The sequence below is a fragment of the Ranitomeya imitator genome, chromosome 3 (assembly GCF_032444005.1).
Source record: "Ranitomeya imitator isolate aRanImi1 chromosome 3, aRanImi1.pri, whole genome shotgun sequence".
NCBI lineage: Eukaryota > Metazoa > Chordata > Amphibia > Anura > Dendrobatidae > Ranitomeya > Ranitomeya imitator.
In genome coordinates, this window is record NC_091284.1 from 751,488,533 (window position 1) to 751,510,867 (window position 22,335).

The 22,335-nt window shown below is 47.5% G+C and overlaps 1 protein-coding gene and 1 long non-coding RNA gene across 3 annotated transcripts in view; one reads left to right on the forward strand and one right to left on the reverse strand.

Annotated features, from left to right (window-relative positions):
• Nucleotides 1-2,875, forward strand: part of ALG5 (ALG5 dolichyl-phosphate beta-glucosyltransferase) — a 48,470-nt gene extending 45,595 nt beyond the window's left edge. For both annotated transcript variants that reach the window (XM_069758953.1, XM_069758954.1), the window contains one exon: nucleotides 2,349-2,875. In XM_069758953.1, the coding sequence (XP_069615054.1) occupies nucleotides 2,349-2,464 (116 nt within the window). In that variant the 3' untranslated portion in view covers nucleotides 2,465-2,875. The remainder of the gene's footprint in view (nucleotides 1-2,348) is intronic.
• Nucleotides 533-10,858, reverse strand: LOC138671069 (uncharacterized). The gene is made up of 3 exons (XR_011319423.1): nucleotides 10,804-10,858; nucleotides 3,393-3,454; nucleotides 533-642 (listed from the first exon to the last, which is right to left on the reverse strand). It is a non-coding gene; the product is annotated as an uncharacterized lncRNA (long non-coding RNA).
• Nucleotides 10,859-22,335: the final 11,477 nt, after the last annotated feature.

Here is a 22,335-nt window from a genome sequence, read left to right on the forward strand (position 1 = left end):
GCAAAGCTCCCCAATCAGCAATCCAATGGTCTCCAAATACAAGGTAAAAAAGAGAAAGCAGCACAAGAAAATAGAAAAAAGGTGGACTTTATTGCCTGAACGGCGTGGCGACGTTTCGGATGTAGTATCCTTTCTCAAGCCATTCCTGAGTTACGTATCCTACCCAATCTTCGATCACCTCACCGCGCCTGATTCTAACAGTGATCAGGATTTCAGGATATTTTGACTAGAAAGAGAATTACAATCACTGGTCAATCCAGGGCGTCCGTCCCTTATGAGGTACGGTTCGAGCACTGGGCCCCCAACGGAACTACACGTCTATATGATTCCACCCAAAAATCACCCGACCATCGGGGACAACCTCAGATCTTCTTTGCAGCAACAAACACAGGAAAACCACACCAAACGGTCAGTCTGAACAGTATAACTGTCAACTTACTGTGGTTATCGTGGGGGATGATCAGTCCCAATTTCCAGTTCCTGTGTCCGGTCCGAGGGTTCTTTGTCTTGTCCTCCGGGGGGCAGAAGCATTCCTATTTGGGGGCCCTACGTTGGGCGCCAAGCTGTTGAGGGAGGATCTGGAGTGACCCTTCACGATTGACTCAGTGATTTTCAAATTGATCCATAGAGCGTTGCCGGCAACTGAAAATGACCAGACTGAGATGTGTGTCTCTATTTGGGAGGATCAATAAGCCATACATGCCATAGAGGTGGCCTTTATAGAACAGTGGACAGAAAGAAGCTTTTACTTACACACAAAGATTGATTGATTGTAAGGCTCGTATTGAGTTTGCCAAAAGATATGTGGGAGACTCCCCAAATGTATGGAGGAAGGTGCTGTGGTCAGTTGAGACCAAAACTGAGCTTTTTGTCCACCAAGGTAAACGCAATGTCTGGCACCAAACCAACACAGCTCATCACCCCAAAAACATCATCCCCACAGTGAAACATGGTGGTGGCAGCATCATGCTCTGGGGATGTTTTTTGGCAGCAGGGACAGGGAAAATGGTCAAGGGGAAGATGAATGGTGCGGCATACAATGATATTCTTGAGCAAAACCTGTTTGTCAGTAATTTGAGACTTGGATGGAGGTTCACCTTCCAACAAGACAATGACCCAAAGCCTACTGCTAAAGCATCATTTGAGTGGTCTAAAGGGAACCTGTCACCTCAAATTGGCGGGATATTTAAATGCGTTTTTACCTGTCCGATGGGTGGCGTTTCATCTTCTTTTCTGCACCCCGTCCGTCCCTGTTGTCCGCAATATGTTAGTGAATTAGAGTACGTGTGCTCCATAGTTGGTGCGTGTGCATTGCAATCTTCAGTCGCGCACACGCAGTATGCTTTCCCAACTGCGGGCAAAGCCGAAAAGCATTACTATGCATGCGCCCGCGCACTATGTCCGGAAGTATTTTGCTGTGTTGCAGGACATAGTGCGCGGGCGCATGCGCAGTAATGCTTTTCGGTTTTGCCCGCAGTTGGGCAAAGCATACTGCGCGTGCGCGACCGAAGATTGCATTGCGCACGCGCCAACTATGGCGCACACACACTCTAATTCACTAACATATTGCAAACAACAGGGACGGACGGGGTGGAAAAATGAAGAGGAAACGCCGCCCATCGGACAGGTAATAAGTCATTTAAATATCCCGCCAATTTGAGGTGACAGAGTCCCTTTAAGGGGAAACGTTTAAATGTTTTGAAGTGGCCTAGTCAAAGCCCACACCTTAATCCAATTTAGAATCTGAGGTCAGACTGAAGATTGCTGCTCATCGGAGGAACTTGAAGAAGCTCCATTGTCCATTCCTTAAGGAATGAACAAAATTCCCAGTAACCAGATGTTGAAAGCTCATAAAGACTTATCCAAAGCAATTTGCAGCTGTAATTGCTGCAAAATGAGGCTCTAGAAAGTACTGACTTTATGGGGGTAAATAGTTATGCACACTGAAGTTGTCAGTTATTTTGTCCTATTTGTTTGCTTCTCAAAAAAAAAACAAATGTTCACAGCTGTAGGTATGTTCTTTACATGAGCTGATGCAAACGCTCAATGAAAAAAAGGGAAATGCTAGGTTGTGAGGTAGCAAAACATGGAAAATGCAGAGAGGGTGGGTTAAGGAAGGGTTAAATACTTTTGCAAACCACTGTATATTGTCTAGATAAATAAGTTATTACTCTTGGAAGAGGAAGAAAAAACAAAAGCACAAAAATAAAAAATGACTCTTGATGGCCAGGGGTTACTAAAGCCACAATTTCATCAAAATATTGTTTTGTCTTATGAATATGCCTATGTGTATGCATAAGATAAATCAAATAGTACATTGCACCAAATTTATGTTTGTGTACATACAGGATCTAAACTGGTGCCTTTCTGGAGCTGGTTGCAGATGGGAAGAGACCTCCTTTTTATACGGCTGCGCTATCTCACCGGTGCCTGGAAGTTGGATACCACTGGAAAGTTGGATTAAATTTCATAATAATTTATAGAAACTTTAATTTGAGAAGAGTCAATCTTCATGGACAACTCGGGAGGTTCTGGGTTGATATGGGACTATATTTAATGGTGTACTGAAACCATCTCATGTTTCATAATCTCTGGTGGTAGCGTAACTGACCGATGGCCGTATGTTATTACCACTGGTGCAGGCATCCTTGTTTGAGGACAAGTCCACTCTGTACAAACTTCTTATTTTTTAAATTTCAGACCAAACCTCTGACAAGTTTATCATGTCGAGTAAAAACAGTGAAACACGGCAGACATTACTTCAAATGGCTGTCATGTATTTTTTATGTTTTGTTTTTTTTTAACATATAATTGAAATTCTGTATGATATGTCTAATGGCATAAACACGATTAAAAATGTCCCTTTTTACATTTATTTGTTATCCATTGTTTACTTTAAGGTTTAATGGGCTCGATGGTGAAATGCAATTTATGTCTTCAGTTAATGTTATAATTAAAGGGGAATACCCTTTATTTATACTTTGCACTGTCGGCAAAAAAAAAATGTTTTACAGTATGAGGGCTCGGCACTGGCTGACTCGAGAGGTCCGTGTATTAAGTGGATGACTATGTATCTAATATGCTGGCTTGTAATGCTACATTTGTCTGACCAGTCGAGGCAACGAACAAAGCAGAAATTTGCAGAAAGTGCTAATTCTTGAACACCTTGGTTACTTCCTATGCTGTAAAAAATATATTTAAGAGTCTTTCAATTTTTAATGTTGACTTTGAGCAGAATGCATCAAAGTATTTGGCACCTGAAGAGTTAACTTTTGTTAAGTTGACGTGGATGCTAGAAGATACTCTTCACTAGGTACCGGTACTTCTTCTTTGAATGATGTTGACCAATCATAAGCATGCAGCAACACAGCAGAAAAAGAACACGTACTGACCTTGGCTTAGGGTAGGTTTCCCAGTGTGTGAGATGTGTGATAGACAGCCCTGGTCTAACCTCCTGTGAGATCAAAGCAATTAACACCTTTCAGACAAAGTTCCTGTGGCGGAGGAGTAGAACATCTGAGTTTAGCTGTGTGACATTACAAACCCTTATATCACCTCTGCTCTCATAGCTCTGTCCTCTCTGCTGTTATGTCCCCTTTCCACACTGTTTGTCCGGGGATGTCCGCAATCACAATTACCAGCATGTCTGCTGTGCTCGGGCAACTTGTACTCACACTGCAGTGAGATCAGGGCTGTCATTACATCTCACACAGGAGTAGCCCAGAACAGACTTCTCCTGTGTGAGATGTAATGACAACGTGATCTCACTGCAGAATAAATACAGGTTGCTTGAGAACCGCAGTGTGATTACATCATAAAAGGAGAAGCACTGTCTGAAAATGTACTGTCTGATAACTCCAACTTGGACTTGGCAATAAAAAGGTTTAGCATGAGTTAATTTTTAATATCTCTGCAACTGAGAAGCAACATAAAATTATCCTGTGAACAATCCTCTTTAGTTAGTTTGTCTAGGACTTGGCTATTGATGGCCTATTAATATTGGATTAGTACGGGCCCAACCCATGACACCAGCTTCCCCAGTGGTCGGAAGCACACAATGTATGCAGGCAGGACACAGCCGCTCCATACACTGTATAGTGGCCATTCTCATGTACAGCAGCAAAGATATCATTAGAATGAATCAGAGTGCAGTACCTGAGTATAACCACTACACCATGTTGGGAGCTGTGGTCTTCTGCATGCATACCACCTTGAAAGCTGCAAACATCTGGTTGGTGTGTCCAGTATAGAACCCCCACTGATCTGGTAAGGAGGAGTACTATTACAACTCCTTTTAAAGGGAGTGTCTCTTGAAAACTATTTCTTTATAATTGTAAGACCAGCTGCTCAATCCATCCCCAAAATTGTTTATATGGTCATGTTAATCTCTTAAAGATAATGTCATCCATTCCTTTACCAATGCAATTTGTTGCTCCCTGAACGAAGAATCATTGTTTTAATTCATATGCAAACAAAGCTTAGTCAATCTGTCAGGTCATTTCTTTGTGGTATACTAATAGTATTCTGAAATCGGGCTCGGGCAGCCCTTTCAGGATATGTAACTTTTATTTTTCTATGTGAACTCCGGACAAATTTATTGCCACCCTATTTCAGGATACTATTCATACACTACACGAAAATGAACTGATAGATTCCCTTTAAACAAAGTACATTTTAATCAATCATTTTTGGGACAAAAAAATAAGTTGCTTTTATCCAGGCATCATGACTCCTAGGATCTGCTTTGGAATATCCTCTAATACCTCCTGATGAAGCTATATCAAGGAAGCACACAATGTCTCCTCCTGTCTCCTCCATACTGCATCTGTGACATGGTCTCCCGGTACCTACCTACACGCAACCTCCGATCCTCTCAAGATCTCCTTCTCTACTCCCCTCTTATCTCTTCTTCCCACAACCGCATCCAAGATTTCTCCTGTGCTTCCCCCATACTCTGGAACTCTCTACCCCCAACACATCAGACTCTCTACTACCATAAAAACCTTCAAAAACAACCTGAAGACTCACCTCTTCCGACAAGCCTACAGCCTGCAGTGATCCTCAACCTACTGAACCGCCACACAACGAGCTCTACACTCTCTTAGTGTATCCTCACCCATCCCCTGCAGACTGTGAGCCCTCGTGGGCAGGGTCCTCCCTCCTTGCATACATGTGTGCCTTGTTTTTTGCTCATGTTTAATGTATTTGTCTATATTTGCCCCCTTTTTCACATGTAAAGCGCCATGGAATAAATGGCGCTATAAAAATGTATAATAATAAAAATGGATAAGGAGTGTGAATGTTTTATTGTCCTCTTATTGGGGTCTGGTTCTGTTTTGATGACCCCACACGGTCTGAGGAGCAAATTCCTTAGTTAATGTAAAAAGACATAAATCCATGCGACACATTCATTCCTGCACTGAGAGTGTCAAAGGTCATCATCAGCTTATACTCCCAAACTCTTCTGTCTCTCTGAGATTTGAAGTTACCTTTTAATACAAGTAATTTCATGTCATAACGCTATGATCGGAGAGACAATAATGTATTGCCACCGATAGATCCATTCTTTTTTCTCTTATTGACACTAAATGACCAACTGGGAGGTCTGTATATGGGGGAGACAGGGCAAAATCTTAGAACAAGAATGAATTCTCATTACCACACAATAAGAGAAAAAAGAATGGATCTACCTGTGGCAATACATTTTTGTCTCCCCGATCATAGCATTATGGACATGAAATTACTTGTATTAAAAGGTAACTTCAAATCTCAGAGAGACAGAAGAGTTTGGGAGTATAAGCTGATGATGACTGTCACGGATCCCTACTCCGTGGTGTCACTTATTTGTCACGTGCCTGCTCTCACACGTGACTTGAGGTTGTGCCTGCAAGGGTTAATCTATCTCCCCACTCAGTCCAGCATTCAACCTCTGTCCTATGCTGTAATGGGAGCATAAATCACACACCGACCCAGGCCACACACCCGCTCATACGCACTGCCACCACTCATCGAATACACAGGCGATGAGTCCTGGAACTAATAATACTAATAAAAATATGTCTATCACTCATAAGGCTCACACGCCTTTTGGCTATGGATTCCTTTAGAACATTCAAGGTTCAACTTGTTAAAGTTTTATACTTTAATAGCAAAAAGTTCAATGCTTACAATAAGAAAAAGGTATAAAAAGATGATAATAGAAAGACATACAACGTATGCAAACAATGTCAAAATAAACAGGAGAAAACTTACAGAAATTATCTAACTGGTAGTTGCTTTCTGCTCCCTGAGGGAAGGAAGAAGGTAGATTGGATCACATCAGCTTCTCAGGCTGCCCCCATCATGTGAACACAATTCTCTGTCTGCGGCCTAAATTTATAACTTTGGTCTGAGGTCAGGTTTCTAGACCGGCCTCCCAGGTTAATATCATAATTGTGGTCTGTTTGATTGGGCACGGCCGCTCTACTAATGAATATATATTATTTTCCTCTGGAGACACGTGTGAGATGGTTCCCAGGGATAGCTTCCCTCAGGCCGCAATTTAGCATCTCCCCTCCAAGACCTCAGGTGCCTCTAGCTAGACCTCCTGGTGAGATCTGGAGACAGAATTTCTACTATTCCCAAGGAAGTACCTATTAACACCTAGGTGCGACTTGCCTTCAGGACAGATGTTACATTATCCCTAGTCACACATATAACCCTAGACATATGTCCCCACACACATATAGATATATAAATATATACATATAGTTCACCAGACCTCCCTCCTTATGAACGTGCATGGGGGTTGACTTACAGGTCCGCTACCGAGCACGTTTCTGGTTCTGCCCCATCTTGGCGAGACAGGCCATCAGCATTGCCATGATCAACTCCCTTCTTGTGCTGAATTGTGAAATCATATTGCTGAAGTATCAAACTCCATCTAAGCAATTTCCCATTGTCCTCAACTACTCTATGGAGCCAACTCAATGGGTTATGATCTGTGATCACGGTGAAGTTGCGCCCATAGATGTATGGTTGCAGCTTCTGCAGAGCCCACACAATTGCCAAACATTCTTTTTCAATAGTGGCATAAGCCACTTCTCTGGGCAAGAGTTTCCTGCTTAGGTACAGAATTGGGTGTTTTTTCCTTGTTGGTTCACCTGGCTGAGAACTGCACCTAGCCCATAGGTGCTGGCATCTGTTTGCACTACAAACTGGTGAGTGAAATCTGCAGGACGGGTGAACTAACCAATGCCGACTTTAGGGCAGAAACTGATTCCTCACACTGAGGACTCAAGGAGACAATTTTAGGAAGTCTCTTCCTGGTCAGATCAGTTAACGGTTTGGCCAGAGCACTGTAGTTTGGTACAAACCTCCTATAGTAGCCAGCCGTACCCAGGAAGGACAGTACCTGCTTCTTGGTTTGTGCGGTAGCCCAGGCTGTAATGGCCTCTACCTTCCCTGGCTGAGGTTTTAGCAGTCCTCCCCCCACCCGGTGTCCTAGGTATTGTACTTTCCGCATGGCTACCTGACACTTCCCTGGCTTAACAGCTTTTGCAACACCTGAGAGAGATGTACGAGGTGTTCCTCCCAAGAATCACTAAAGATGGCTATATCATCAAGATAAGCGACGGCAAAACCATCACATCCTTCCAATAAGTGATTGACCAACCTCTGGAAGGCCGCATGGGCATTCTTCATACCAAAGGGCATCACCAGAAACTCAAAACAGCCCGAATGGCGTTATAAAGGCAGACCTCTCCTGAGCTTCTCTGGTCAAGGGTATCTGCCAGTATCCCCTACTCAGGTCCATGATGGTAAGGTACGATGCTTTAGCTAGCTGCTCTAACAGCTCATCTATCCTAGGCATGGGGTAGACCTCACATGTAGTCAGTACATTTAATTTCCTGTAGTCTACACCGAACCGGGTAGTACGGTCCTTTTTTGGGACAAGAACCACGGTTGAGGCCCAGGCACTCTGGGATTTTTGTATCACCTTGAGTTTCAGCATCTCCTCTACCTGTCCCCTCATGTACGCAGACTGCCGTACTGGGGGATTAGTACCAGTGTCCACATGGTGAACTGCTAAGTGTGTCCTCCCAGGATCCCCTGTGAAGACTTCGGTGAACTCGCTGAGCGCCCCCATCAGCTCAGACCTCTGACTGTGGGATAGCTCAGGGTTAAACTCTGCTGACTCCAGGGACTCCATGTACTGAGTCCCAGCCCCCACATCTAGTAACAGATCAGCCTCCCCCTCTTCAGGCAGGCTACAGACAGGTAAGACACAGGCTTCCCTGGCATGATGTGCTTTCAACATATTTGCATGAAACACTTTCTGACGCTTTACATGCTCATCTAGTGTCACCACATAATTAACATCATTCAGCCGCTTATGTACAGTATATGGTCCCTCCCATGCGGCCTGCAATTTATTCTGTAACATAGGAACCAACACCCAAACCTTCTGCCCTTCCTCGTAGGCCCTTAGTCTGGCATTACGGTCGTACCAGACCTGGTTGTTTTGGGCCTGGGTCACGTTCTCATGGGCCAGGTTGCTCAGTTTTTGCATTCTCTCTCTGACCACAGTACATATTCGACCACTGAGACTCCAGTAGTTCTGGGGTCGTCCTCCCAATAATCAAATCAAGTGGCCCCCTGACCCTCCTCCCATAAACCAGTTCAAAGGGGGAGAATCCAGTAGACGCCTGGGGTACCTCTCTGTAGGCAAACAGCAGATGGGGGAGGTACCGCTCCCAGTCTCTCCTTTCAGTCTCCACCAGCATTTTGAGCATTTGCTTGAATATTCCATTAAAACGCTCGCAGAGTCCGTTGGTTTGGGGACGATAGGCGCTGGCCACAAAATGCTGTACATCCGCCACTTTGTCTGCTCGGATGGAGGATAGTGCCACAGCTTCCGGGTATCATGTAGCATAGTCCACCGCTGTGAGGATGTACTTTTTGCCAGAGCTGCTAGGGATTGCAAGTGGCCCTATGATATCCACAGCCACTCGCTGGAAAGGTTCATCGATCACAGGCAGTGGTATCAATGGAGCTTTCTGTATATTCCCAGACTTTCCAACTCTCTGACAAACTACGCACGATCGGCAGTAATTGGCAATATCTGTCCCCATCTTGGGCCAATAGAAGTTATGTGTCAGGCGAGCTTTAGTCTTTTGTATTCCAAGGTGTCCGGCCAAAGGAATTTCATGGGCAATCCTCAATAATTGTTCCCTAAATGGATAAGGGACGATCAGCCGCAGTTCATAGTCCCAAGATTCTGTAGTATCCGTGGGGATAGTCTCTGTATACAGTCTGCCCTGGTCCCAGTATACTCTCTCTTTGCCAGAGCAGCAGGGGGTTGGTCTGCAAGACATCTGAGCTCTTCCAGACTGATATCTGTCTGCAGGGCCTCCTGGAAGCTCTGACGGTGAGCCTGCAGGCCCTGGCCTAGTGTGACTGCCAGGCGCTGGTCGGAACCTGAGTTTTCAGTGTCTGTTATCATGGACCTTGGTGGGTCTGCCATGTATGGAGGCTCCGGGACCACAGTATGGGCCTCCTGTCCTGGCAGTTCTGTCTGAGACTCATCCTCTAATCTCTGGGCCTGAGTCTGAGCCGCAGCCTGACTCCGGGTCACAGCTGCCACATAATTACAGTCCTGGGCATTGGGACATTTTCCCTCCTCGCATGGGATCTCAGGTGGGTCTCTTTCTTCCACCTTCTCTGCATCATTTACTTGCAAGGGAGGAACATAGTGGGATACCATCCTCCCCAGGTCCGTGCGTAGCAACACATTGGTGGGAATAGCCTCTGATACTCCCACTTCTCTCAGTCCTTTCCCTGCTCCCCAGTCCAAGTACACATGGGCACGGCAGGGCTGACCCCTCCAATCCCGGTTATAGACATAGCCTTTCCTGGTATGATATCATCAGGGGTTATCATGGCTGGACGCAGCAGGGTCACCTCTGCCCCAGTGTTTCTGAGACCAATGGTGACTTTGTTGCCAACAGTGACAGATTGACAGTTCTCATTTGCCCTCGCATCAGAGCCGGCAACAAAGAGGACAGACGGTGGGGACACAGACGGCTTTGTGGTTTCTCCCTATCAGGGCAGACAGCGCTAACATCATACCTCCCAACTTTTGAAGCTGGGAAAGAGGGACAAAGTTTGCGGCGCGCCACGGCAAATTTTAGGCCACGCCTCTGACCACACCCATTCACTAGTCCCACCCATATCCACATCTCAACCACACCCATTTAGCACTGCTGATCACACTGTTCATAAAGAATAATTATAAACAAAAATATGGCCACACAGTGCTCCATACTGTATAACGGCCCCACATGATGCTTCGTACCGTATAATGGCCACACATAGCACCTCGCACACACGCGGCTGTGCTCCGCACACCTCGCACACACGCGGCTGTGCTCCGCACACCTCGCACACAAGCGGCTGTGCTCCGCACACCTCGCACACACGCGGCTGTGCTCCGCACACCTCGCACACACGTGGCTGTGCTCCGCACACCTCATACACACAAGCGGCGTACACAAGGCTCCGTACACCTCGTACACAAGGCTCCGTACACCTCTTACACACGACTCTGCTCCGTACACCTTTCACACGCTGCTCCGCTCCGTACACCTCGTACACCCGCGGCTGCGCTCCGTACACCTCATGCACACGGCTCCATACACATCTTACACACACGACTCCGCTCCATACACCTTTCACACGCTGCCCTGATCCATACACCTCGTACACACATGGCTCTGCTACATCCACATTGTAAACACCTCCTGACCTCACACACTGCCTTACCCTCTTCCGGCGCCATGGCAACCAGCAAAGTCCTGTACACGGAGGTTCTTCTCCCGATCATGTGACCCCCTGACTCCTCCCATCCTGTGACCTCATCACAGGTCCAGTGCACAGAGCAGCCATTATGTGGTGTGCTGCTGGGTGCAGGGACTCAGGGAGCTCTCAGCTGACCGGGTGATATCACATACCTCCCAACCAATTAATGTCCCGCCCGGGATCGCGGGGCTGACTGTCAAAATCAGGACAGTCCCGCTGGATCCGGGACGGTTGGGAGGTATGCTAACATGTCCCACTTTGTTGCAGGAGAAGCACCGGCGTGCATCGCCTAGAGAATGTCTATTTCCCGGGGCCCCATAGAAGGTGGGCTTGGACAGCACTGGTGATTGGCTGGCAGAGGGAGAAGGGTCCCCGTTTGGCTTACCTCCCCTCCAGCTGAATCCCGATGGCTTCCGCACCTCAGGCATCCTGTTAGCCACATAGCAGTCCGCAATCCTTGCAGCCTGATCCGCAGTTTGTGGCTCCCGATCACACACAAATTGTACATCCGTGGAGCACATGTGAAGAAATTGATCCTTGACCATAAGATCCGTTAAGTCCTCAAAACTGTTAACAGAAAGTCCCCTAATCCATTGGTGGAACGTGGTCCTCAAGGTGCTCACAACATCCGCATAGCTTTCAGTTGATCCACGTTGTAGGTTCCGGAACTTTCTACGATACACTACTGGTGTCAGGTTGTATTTCCTGATCAGGGCCTCTTTTATGGCCTCATAGTTTACATCTAGCTCTGGTGGGAGGCCAGCAAAAACTTCCGCCCTGGAAGTTTTTGCCTCTCAACCCTGGGGTTTTTGCCTCTCAACCCTGGGGTTAGATATGGTGCCCATTGCTCACGGGGTAGATGGTACTGCCTGCAGGTTTTTTCAAATCCCCGCAGGAAAGTATCTAAGTCCGTATCCTTCTCCATCACAGGGAAGTTTTCAAGATGTGGCCTCCTTGGATTTATGTCCTGGGAGGGGGTTATCTGAGGACTGATACCCCGTTCTATTCGAGCCATCTGAAGCTGGAGCGCTCTGTCCCCCCGGCGTTCTGCAGCCTTTCTCAGCCTGTCGGTCCCGGCGTTCTGCAGCCTCTCTCTCAGCCTTTCGGTGCTGTAGAATAAGCTGCATGCGCAGATTGGGATTACTTGTTCCCAGCTGTTGTAAGTCCATTTGCAAAGTACAGTCCATAGGCTCCTCAGCACTGGCATTGCTGACATTTCCATCAGGTATCTCCGGTGCAAGAGCTGGCATTGCTGGGTCTCTCTGAGGTGGGCTCTCTCCTTGCCCAGATGTTCCAGCACTTTGCTCTATGTCCTGCTCGACCAAGGCGCGTATCAGCATTTCCTTGGATTTGTCGGCCGTCTCTATTCCTCTCTGCTCACAGAGGCCGGTCAGAGCTTCCTTGCTCTGCTTCTTGTACTGGGCTGCCATATCGATGAACAGCCTTTGCCAAATAAGAGATAGAAAAAAAAAACGGGGAGGGAAAACGGTTTGCAAGTATGTCTAAGTAAGCACTCAGTTGAACCTAGAAGAACTGGTGCACTCCTCGCAAGGATACCAATTCTTTAGTACAGGGAATAATTGCTTAAACCATGCACTAATGCTCTAATAGAAATAATTCTATCTCACCGCTCGCCACCAATTGTCACGGATCCCTACTCCGTGGTGTCACTTATTCGTCACGTGCCTGCTATCACACGTGACTTGGGGTTGTGCCTGCAAGGGTTAATCTATTTCCCCACTCTCAGTCCAGCATTCAACCTCTGTCCTATGCTGTAATGGGAGCATAAATCGCACACCGACCCAGGCCACACACCCGCTCATACGCGCAGCCACCACTCATCGAATACACAGGCGATGAGTCCTGGAACTAATAATACTAATGAAAATATGTCTATCACTCATAAGGCTCACACACCTTTTGGCTATGGATTCCTTTAGAACATTAAAGGTTCAACTTGTTAAAGTTTCATACTTTAATAGCAAAAAGTTCAATGCTTACAATAAGAAAAAGGTATAAAAATATGATAATAAAAAGACATGCAACTTATGCAAACAATGTCAAAATAAACAGGAGAAAACTTACAGAAATTATCTAACTGGTAGTTGCTTTCTGCTCCGTGAGGGAAGGAAGAAGGTAGATTGGATCACATCAGCTTCTCAGGCTGCCCCCATCATGTGAACACAATTCTCTGTCTGCAGCCTAAATTTATAACTTTGGTCTGAGGTCAGGTTTCTAGACCGGCCTCCCAGGTTAATATCATAATTGCGGTCTGTTTGATTGGGCACGGCCGCTCTACTAATGAATATATATTATTTTCCTCTGGAGACACATGTGAGATGGTTCCCAGGGATAGCTTCCCTCAGGCCGCAATTTAGCATCTCCCCTCCAAGACCTCAGAGGTGCCAAATGTTGCTTTTCTTTTCGGTCCTAGCTAGACCTCCTGGTGAGATCTGGAGACAGAATTTCTACTATTCCCAAGGAAGTACCTATTAACATCTAGGTGCGACTTGCCATCAGGGCAGATGTTACATTATCACTAGTCACACATATAACCCTAGACATATGTCCCTACACACACACATATATATATATATATATATATATATATATACATACACACACACATAGTTCACCACAATGACCTTTGACACTCTCAGTGCAGGAATGAATGTGTCGCATGGATTTATGTCTTTTTACATTAAGGAATTTGCTCCTCAGACTGCGTGGGGTCATCATAACAGAACCAGACCCCAATCAGAGGACAATAAAATATTCACGCTCTTTATTTATGAACTGTTCCAATATTTATGGACATGACTGTTAATCACTCACATAATGGTAATTCTGCTTCACGTCACCTGTCTTATCTATGGCATTTATCTGTGCTGTGTTGTGCATAAATATGTGATTCTTCAGAATTTCTATTAGTCTATGCCTGATGAAGAGACCTGAGTAGTCTCGAAAGCTTGCAATTTACCATCTTTTCAGTTAGCCAATAAAAGGTATCAACCACTGAAGACTGTCAATTCTAAATATTTTTCTAACACTGACCTACAAAGCCATCCGTCCATCTCCAAATGAATCTCCCTGTAGCCTTCCTCACATAATCTCCAGTCTTCCCAAGATCTCCTTCTCTCCTCCACACTTATTCGTTCCTCATCCAATCGTCTCCAAGACTTCTCCCAAATATCCCCCATCCTCTGGAATTCTGTGCCCCAACACGTCCAATTATCCACCACATTTGGATCCTTCTGATAGAACCTGAGAACCCATCTCCTAAATAAAGCTTACAACCTGCAATGACCACGCCGCCACCTCAACACCACCGGAGCTGCTGCAACCCCCCCGACCTACTGTCTCCTTGCCCATCATCCTGTAGACTGTAAGCCCGCAAGGGCAGGGTCTTCTTCCCTCTCTACCAGTCTGTCATTGTAGTTTGTTTACTGTAAGTGATATCTGTCTTTTGTATGTAATGCCTTCTCATGTGCAGCACCAGGGAGTCAATGGTGCCATATAAATACATAATAATTTTAATGTTTATACTGCAGCCTCAAGGCTATGAGTTCCTGCACTTCTTCTGGACGGAGTTAATTTCCACTTGCTACTCCTTACACAGGGTGCTTATAGCTTTGGTTTAGGGTCATGAATGGGATGGGTCTTTCCCCCTTTACCCATTTTAAAAATTCTAAGCAGGTCCATGAATTTTACTAGAAGCTGACAGGGCAGCTCCAGAACCTCCTGTGGTCTCCTTTTAAAGGTGTTGCAATAGGCTCAAGAAAAAAAAATTACTATTGTGTGTTATCTACCGTGTACATTAGTATTTTAAAATCTTACAATAAAGGGCATACATTTGACATTTCTACGGGCTTTCCATTTTCGAGTCTATCCAGCCCATGTAATACGTCTCTAGAATTTTTTTGGACGTTCTTCATACCTTTGCGCACTACCAGTAATATTGTGGCACTAGCATAAATCACTTTGGAGTCCAAACACATGAAGAATTTTAGTAGCATACACTGACAATTTATGCAAACATTTTGTAAATTCCAGACACGTCTGAGCCTTAAAGGGAAGCCCGGAGAACAACAAGTGTCTACCACACTCATGCCACGTATCCTAATTAGACTGATTGTTCTCAGAGGCAGAAATGAAATAATAATCTTGTAGTTATGATACTTTTTAATAGCTTAACAAAATTTAAATAAATTATTACAAAACAATCTTTCGAGACTACTTGGTTCTCTTCATCAGGCATGGTATAACAAAGTATCTGAATATGTAAATTGCTTCTTCAGAGTGCAAGAGGACTTACAATCTTGCACCACCTATTGGATGTAGTAATCCTAAAAGTCAATATTGATTCTTTCATAAGCCTTGCCACATGGAATCCCAATTTGCAGACATGGTGTTTCAGGGTATTGCCCCTAGTCAGTGCAAAGTATGAGATCTGATTTGACAAGGTGAGAGGCTTAAGACTGGAATCTAAGGGGTAACGTTTTTCCTTGTGGAGAGTGGCAAGCCAGACCTGACATGTCAGAGTGAGGAGACTTGTATACGGAATGCATGCTCCTCTGTGAAGTTTAATATGCAAAATGACTCTTCAGAGGAGAAGAGGGCTTGAACTCTAGTGCCACCTACTGGAAGTAGCAATCCTAAAAGTCAATACCAAACCTTTAACAAACCTTACCTTATATCCTAAAACTATGTGTCTGCAAATTGAGATTCTGGTTTGGTTTTTTTATTCCAAATCATATGGCAAAGCTCTTTAAAGGGTCACTATTGACTGTTAGGGTCAATACTACTACTAATAATACTACTACTACTTCCAATAAGCGGCACTAGAGTTAAAGTCCTCTTCCTCTCTGAAGAGGCAATTTGCATATTTAATTTCCCAGTGGAGCATGCATGGTGTACAAGTCTCCTATACTCTGACATGCCAGGCCTGCCTTGTCACTTTCCACAATGAGAAACCTTACCCCTTAAATCAAAGTATCTGAACACACACACACATATATACACAAAAAGAGCTGAGATGTGGCAAAACAAATGGACATTTAACTAACAGACCACCTGGGCTTAGAGAGTAAAGGTACCTTCACACTCAGCAACTTTACAACGAGAACGACAACGATCCATGACGTTGCAGCGTCCTGGATAGCGATCTCGTTGTGTTTGGCACGCAGCAGCGATCTGGATCCCGCTGTGCCATCGCTGGTCGGAGCTAGAAGTCCAGAACTTTATTTGGTCGTCAGGTCGGCGTGTATCATCATGTTTGACAGCAAAAGCAACGATGCCTGCAATGTTTTTACATGGAGCTAACAACCAGCGAGAACGATAAGTGAGTCGCCGTTACGTCACTGGATCGCTCCTGCATCGTTCTGGAGTTGCTGTGTTTGACGTCTCCTAGCGACCTAAACAGTGACGCTGCAGCGATCAGCTCGTTGTCTATATCGCTGCAGCGTCGCTGAGTGTGCCGGTACCTTAAATCCCAAATTAGATTAGACAAGTGGTGTGACAGTTTTATTGTCCCAATATCCATGTAAAGGTACCGTCACATTTAGCGACGCTGCAGCGATCCAGACAATGATCCCAATCGCTGCAGCATCGCTGTTTGGTCGCTGGAGAGCTGTCACACAGACAGCTCTCCAGCGACCAACGATGCCGGTCCCCTGGTAACCAGGGTAAACATCGGGTTACTAAGCGCAGGGTCGCGCTTAGTAACCCGATGTTTACCCTGGTTACCAGCGTAAAAGTAAAAGAAAAAAAAAAACTACATACTTACATTTCGCTGTCTGTCCTCCGGCGCTGTGCTTTCCTGCACTGACTGTGAGCGCCAGCCGGAAAGCACAGGTGACGTCACCGCTGTGCTCTGCTTTACGGCCGGCCGGCCGGCGCTCACAGTACAGAGAAGCACAGCGCCGGAGGACAGACACCGGAATGTAAGTATGTAGTGTTTGTTTTTTTTACTTTTACGCTGGTAACCAGGGTAAACATCGGGTTACTAAGCGCGGCCCTGCGCTTAGTAACCCGATGTTTACCCTGGTTACCAGTGAAGATATCGCTGAATGGGCGTCACACACGCCGATTCAGCGATGTCTGCAGGGAGTCCAGCGACGAAATAAAGTTCTGGACTTTCTGCTCCGACCAACGATGGCACAGCAGGATCCTGATCGCTGCTGCGTGTCAAACTGAACGATATCGCTAGCCAGGACGCTGCAACGTCACGGATCGCTAGCGATATCGTTCAGTGTGACGGTACCTTTAGATCAGAGACCTGGTGCCCTCACTGTCTGTGGAGCAGATTCCTCAAATTTTGTAGTGAATCATAAATCCTTGTGACAGATTTACTCCAGTTTGGAGGATGTCTAAAGCTGCAATACATTTTTGTTCCCAGACCTTTCAGTTTTTTTGTGATTTGACGTTGCCTTCTAATTAGTGTTGAGCGATACCTTCCGATATCGTAAAGTATCGGTATCGGATAGGATCGGCCGATATTCAAAAAATATCGGATATCGCCGATACCGATACCCGATCCCAATGCAAGTCAATGGGACCAAAATATCGGAATTAAAATAAACCCTTTCTTTCCTTGTAGGTTCATTCTACATGAAGGAAAACAACTAAGAATAATGCAGGATGTATTTGGGGAGGTGGCGGAGACATTAAAGTCATAGAGGTTTAGCCCAATCAAATAGAATAGCATGTTTTTTTTTTTTAAAGACGTTCGGAGTGACAAAGATATTGACTATGTAAATTTTTTTTTTATTTTGTCAGATATTGATGTTTCACTATTCCACGCCCTTCCCCTTCTTTTTTTTTTACTTTTCCCACACTTTCATCTTCATCATCATCAGCATCTTTGACATCAACTTCTTCTTCACCTTATTCATCTTCTTCTTCATCCTTTACCTTTTTTTTTTTTTTGAATACATTCTTCATATTCATTTTATTCAACTATTATTATTCTTCCTATTCTACATATTCATTTTATTCAACTGTTATTATTCTTCCTATTCTACTTCTTCATCATATTCTCATTTGTGACAGGCATTCCCGTAGTTGTTATCTATAAAAGTTGGAAGATTATACCTTCCGTTCTGCCAGTCACAAAAGTTACATTTGTCCGCGTTCAGTTTGGCCTGCAGCATCAGGCTTTATCCAGGGGCACCACGAGGAGGAACGGACTCACCCCCATACACTGCTTAGTCTTCTGCATATAATTTAGATAATATCTTTTGCTCTGATATTAAGTGTCATGCTTAATGTTCTTCTGCTCTTTGTTCTGCAGCCTCTTGTTCTTCTGCTTCTCGGTCTTCCATGTCGTCGTCTCCAGGGTCGTTGTCTCCAGTGTCGTCGTCTCCGCCGTCGTCGTCTCCGCTGTCGTCGTCTCCGCCGTCGTCGTCGTCGTCATCGGGGTGGTCTTCCGGGTCGTCGACGTTAGGGTCTTCAACTTGGAAATGTAGCAGAAGGTACAAGAAGGCTGAGAAAATGAAAAGAACCAGCTGATGGAACTGGAACTCGGATGGCTACCCGAAGGTTCAAGAGCCTATGGAACTACCGAGGACCAGCTGACGTTACTGGAACCCGGTTACTAAGCAGGAGGTACCCGTGCTAAAAAGCACTACCAAGGACCGCCTGACGTTGGCGGAACTCGGATACCCAGAAGGAGGCACCTAAGCCAAAGGCTCTGCCCGGAACCAGCTGACGGTACTGGAACCAGGATGGGGAGCAGAAGGTACAAGAGCAAAAGACACTGCCGAGAACCAGCTGACGGTACTGGAACCCGGATGGGTAGCCGAACGTCCAAGAGCCAATGGAACTACCGAGGACCAGCTGACGTTACTGGAACCCGGTTACTAAGCAGGAGGTACCCGTGCCTGAAAGCACTACCAAGGACCACCTGACGTTGGTGGAACTTGGATACCCAGAAGGAGGCACCTAAGCCAAAGGCTCTGCCCGGAACCAGCTGACGGTACTGGAACCAGGATGGGGAGCAGAAGGTACAAAAGCAAAAGACACTGCCGAGAACCAGCTGACGGTGCTGGAACCAGGTGGTGGACCCGAAGGGCCACAGGAGAGGAGAGAACAGCTAGGCCGCGAGGCAGCCGCAGTTACCGAACCCCAACAGTCCTACAGGGGGAGCTGGGCCTACTGGCACTACAGAACCAGCCTTGACTACCAATTCATGCAGCCCACATAGGAAGTTCCTAAACTGGAGGCACCCTGGAGTTGGCTAACTTGACCGCAACACGACGGGGCAAGCATAGGCGTCTCAGCGAGCTTGACACAACCCGGAAACAGCTGACGGTGCTGAAACCAGGTTTGGCACGAGGGAGTACCTGTGACAAAAACACTGCCGAGAACCAGCTGGCGGTGCTGGAACCCGGATGCGTTGCCCCAGTGTGCAAGAGCCAATGGAATGACCGAGGACCAGCTGACGGTGCTGGAACCCGGTTACTAAGCTGTAGGTGCCCGCGCTTAAAAGCACTACCAAGGACCGCCTGGCGTTGGCGGAACTCGGATACCCAGGAGGAGGCACCTAAGCCAAAGGCTCGGCCCGGAACCAGCTGACGGTGCTGGCACCAGGTGGTGGACCCGAAGGGCCACAGGAGAGGAGAGAACAGCTAGGCCGCGAGGCAGCCGCAGTTACCGAACCCCAACAGTCCTACAGGGGGAGCTGGGCCTACTGGCACTACAGACCCAGCCTTGACTACCAATTCATGCAGCTCACATAGGAAGCTCCTAAACTGGAGGCACCCTGGAGTTGGCTAACTCGACCGCAACACGACGGGGCAAGCATAGGCGTCTCAGCGAGCTTGACACAACCCGGAAACAGCTGACGGTGCTGAAACCAGGTTTGGCACGAGGGAGTACCTGTGACAAAAACACTGCCGAGAACCAACTGGCGGTGCTGGAACCCGGATGCGTTGCCCCAGTGTGCAAGAGCCAATGGCACGACCGAGGACCAGCTGACGGTGCTGGAACCCGGTTACTAAGCTGTAGGTGCCCGCGCTTAAAAGCACTACCAAGGACCGCCTGGCGTTGGCAGAACTCGAATACCCAGGAGGAGGCACCTAAGCCAAAGGCTCGGCCCGGAACCAGCTGACGGTGCTGGAACCAGGTGGTGGACCCGAAGGCCCACAGGAGAGGAGAGAACAGCTAGGCCGCGAGGCAGCCGCAGTTACCGAACCCCAACAGTCCTACAGGGGGAGCTGGGCCTACTGGCACTACAGAACCAGCCTTTACTACCAATTCATGCAGCCCACATAGGAAGCTCCTAAACTGGAGGCACCCTGGAGTTGGCTAACTCGACCGCAACACGACGGGGCAAGCATAGGCGTCTCAGCGAGCTTGACACAACCCGGAAACAGCTGACGGTGCTGAAACCAGGTTTGGCACGAGGGAGTACCTGTGACAAAAACACTGCCGAGAACCAGCTGGCGGTGCTGGAACCCGGATGCGTTGCCCCAGTGTGCAAGAGCCAATGGCACGACCGAGGACCAGCTGACGGTGCTGGAACCCGGTTACTAAGCTGTAGGTGCCCGCGCTTAAAAGCACTACCAAGGACCGCCTGGCGTTGGCGGAACTCGGATACCCAGGAGGAGGCACCTAAGCCAAAGGCTCGGCCCGGAACCAGCTGACGGTGCTGGAACCAGGTGGTGGACCCGAAGGCCCACAGGAGAGGAGAGAACAGCTAGGCCGCGAGGCAGCCGCAGTTACCGAACCCCAACAGTCCTACAGGGGGAGCTGGGCCTACTGGCACTACAGAACCAGCCTTTACTACCAATTCATGCAGCCCACATAGGAAGCTCCTAAACTGGAGGCACCCTGGAGTTGGCTAACTCGACCGCAACACGACGGGGCGACGCATAGGCGTCTCAGCGAGCTTGACACAACCCGGAAACAGCTGACGGTGCTGAAACCAGGTTTGGCACGAGGGAGTACCTGTGACAAAAACACTGCCAAGAACCAGCTGGCGGTGCTGGAACCCGGATGCGTTGCCCCAGTGTGCAAGAGCCAATGGCACGACCGAGGACCAGCTGACGGTGCTGGAACCCGGTTACTAAGCTGTAGGTGCCCACGCTTAAAAGCACTACCAAGGACCGCCTGGCGTTGGCGGAACTCGGATACCCAGGAGGAGGCACCTAAGCCAAAGGCTCGGCCCGGAACCAGCTGACGGTGCTGAAACCAGGTGGTGGACCCGAAGGCCCACAGGAGAGGAGAGAACAGCTAGGCCACGAGGCAGCCGCAGTTACCGAACCCCAACAGTCCTACAGGGGGAGCTGGGCCTACTGGCACTACAGAACCAGCCTTTACTACCAATTCATGCAGCCCACATAGGAAGCTCCTAAACTGGAGGCACCCTGGAGTTGGCTAACTCGACCGCAACACGACGGGGCGATGCATAGGCATCTCAGCGAGCTTGACACAACCCGGAAACAGCTGACGGTGCTGAAACCAGGTTTGGCACGAGGGAGTACCTGTGACAAAAACACTGCCGAGAACCAGCTGGCGGTGCTGGAACCCAGGTGCGTTGCCTATTAAAGATTGTCTTCCTAGAGCCCCAACTAGCGGTGCTGGAGCAAAGGGTAAGCAGGGGGAGCAGAGTGTAGGCCGAAGCCTGCACTGGAGGCAGCTTTGTGTCTGCGTTGCGTTTGCAGGACACGTTGCCGGCTACACAGTGGGGGAACAGCTGGCGTTGCTGAACCCCACTAACACAATGGCGGGTGTTTTTCTCTGTGCAGCTAGCACTTGCGGGCAAAAACTAGCGATGTTAGAGCCCGTGGTGAAGCAGGAGGAGGAGGAGAGGAGCAGAGTGTAGGCCGAAGCCTAGTTGAACCAATTTCAAAGGAAACCTTTAACCCCCCCCCTCAGGTGTTACAAAGTATAAGAGACACACCTTGTGCAGTATTTATGCTGCACAAGTGAAAGGTTGCTCTATTAATTTGTCTACTTGCACACGCTGAATGAAAGACATACACAATTTAGACCATTCTACAGTCAAACTGTAGTGGATGCGTGACTTGTCTTTTTAAGGAGACGCAGCACAGGTGTCCCAAATAACGCCTTGGTGCTTGGCGCAGCTTCCTGAGCGTTGTTATTTGCTGTACAGGAGTCTGCGCTCTTGTGTTATCCCTTGGCAATGCCCTGTTAGCGCTGCCCGTCTTATGACTTCATTTCATGTTGGCCGGTGCGGTTAACGATGGCCATAAATCCCAGACCCACAGTGCCTTTTCATAAAGTCACACTGCGGTGCTGGGATTCGTGGCCTTGAGCAGTAAATATTTTGGCCGCTCACACACGTCCTTACACCTGCTTCAGACTGGGCGGCCTCTGCTGATCCCTTCTCGCATGCCGCGGCCATGAGGCTGCACAGTCTGAAGAAGGCGGAAGGAGATGAGTGACGACAGGCTAACATATGCACTGCTCGTGCCCATAAACCACACCCTCGCTGACAAAATAAATAAGAAACCGAGGGGCGTTGTTTGGAGT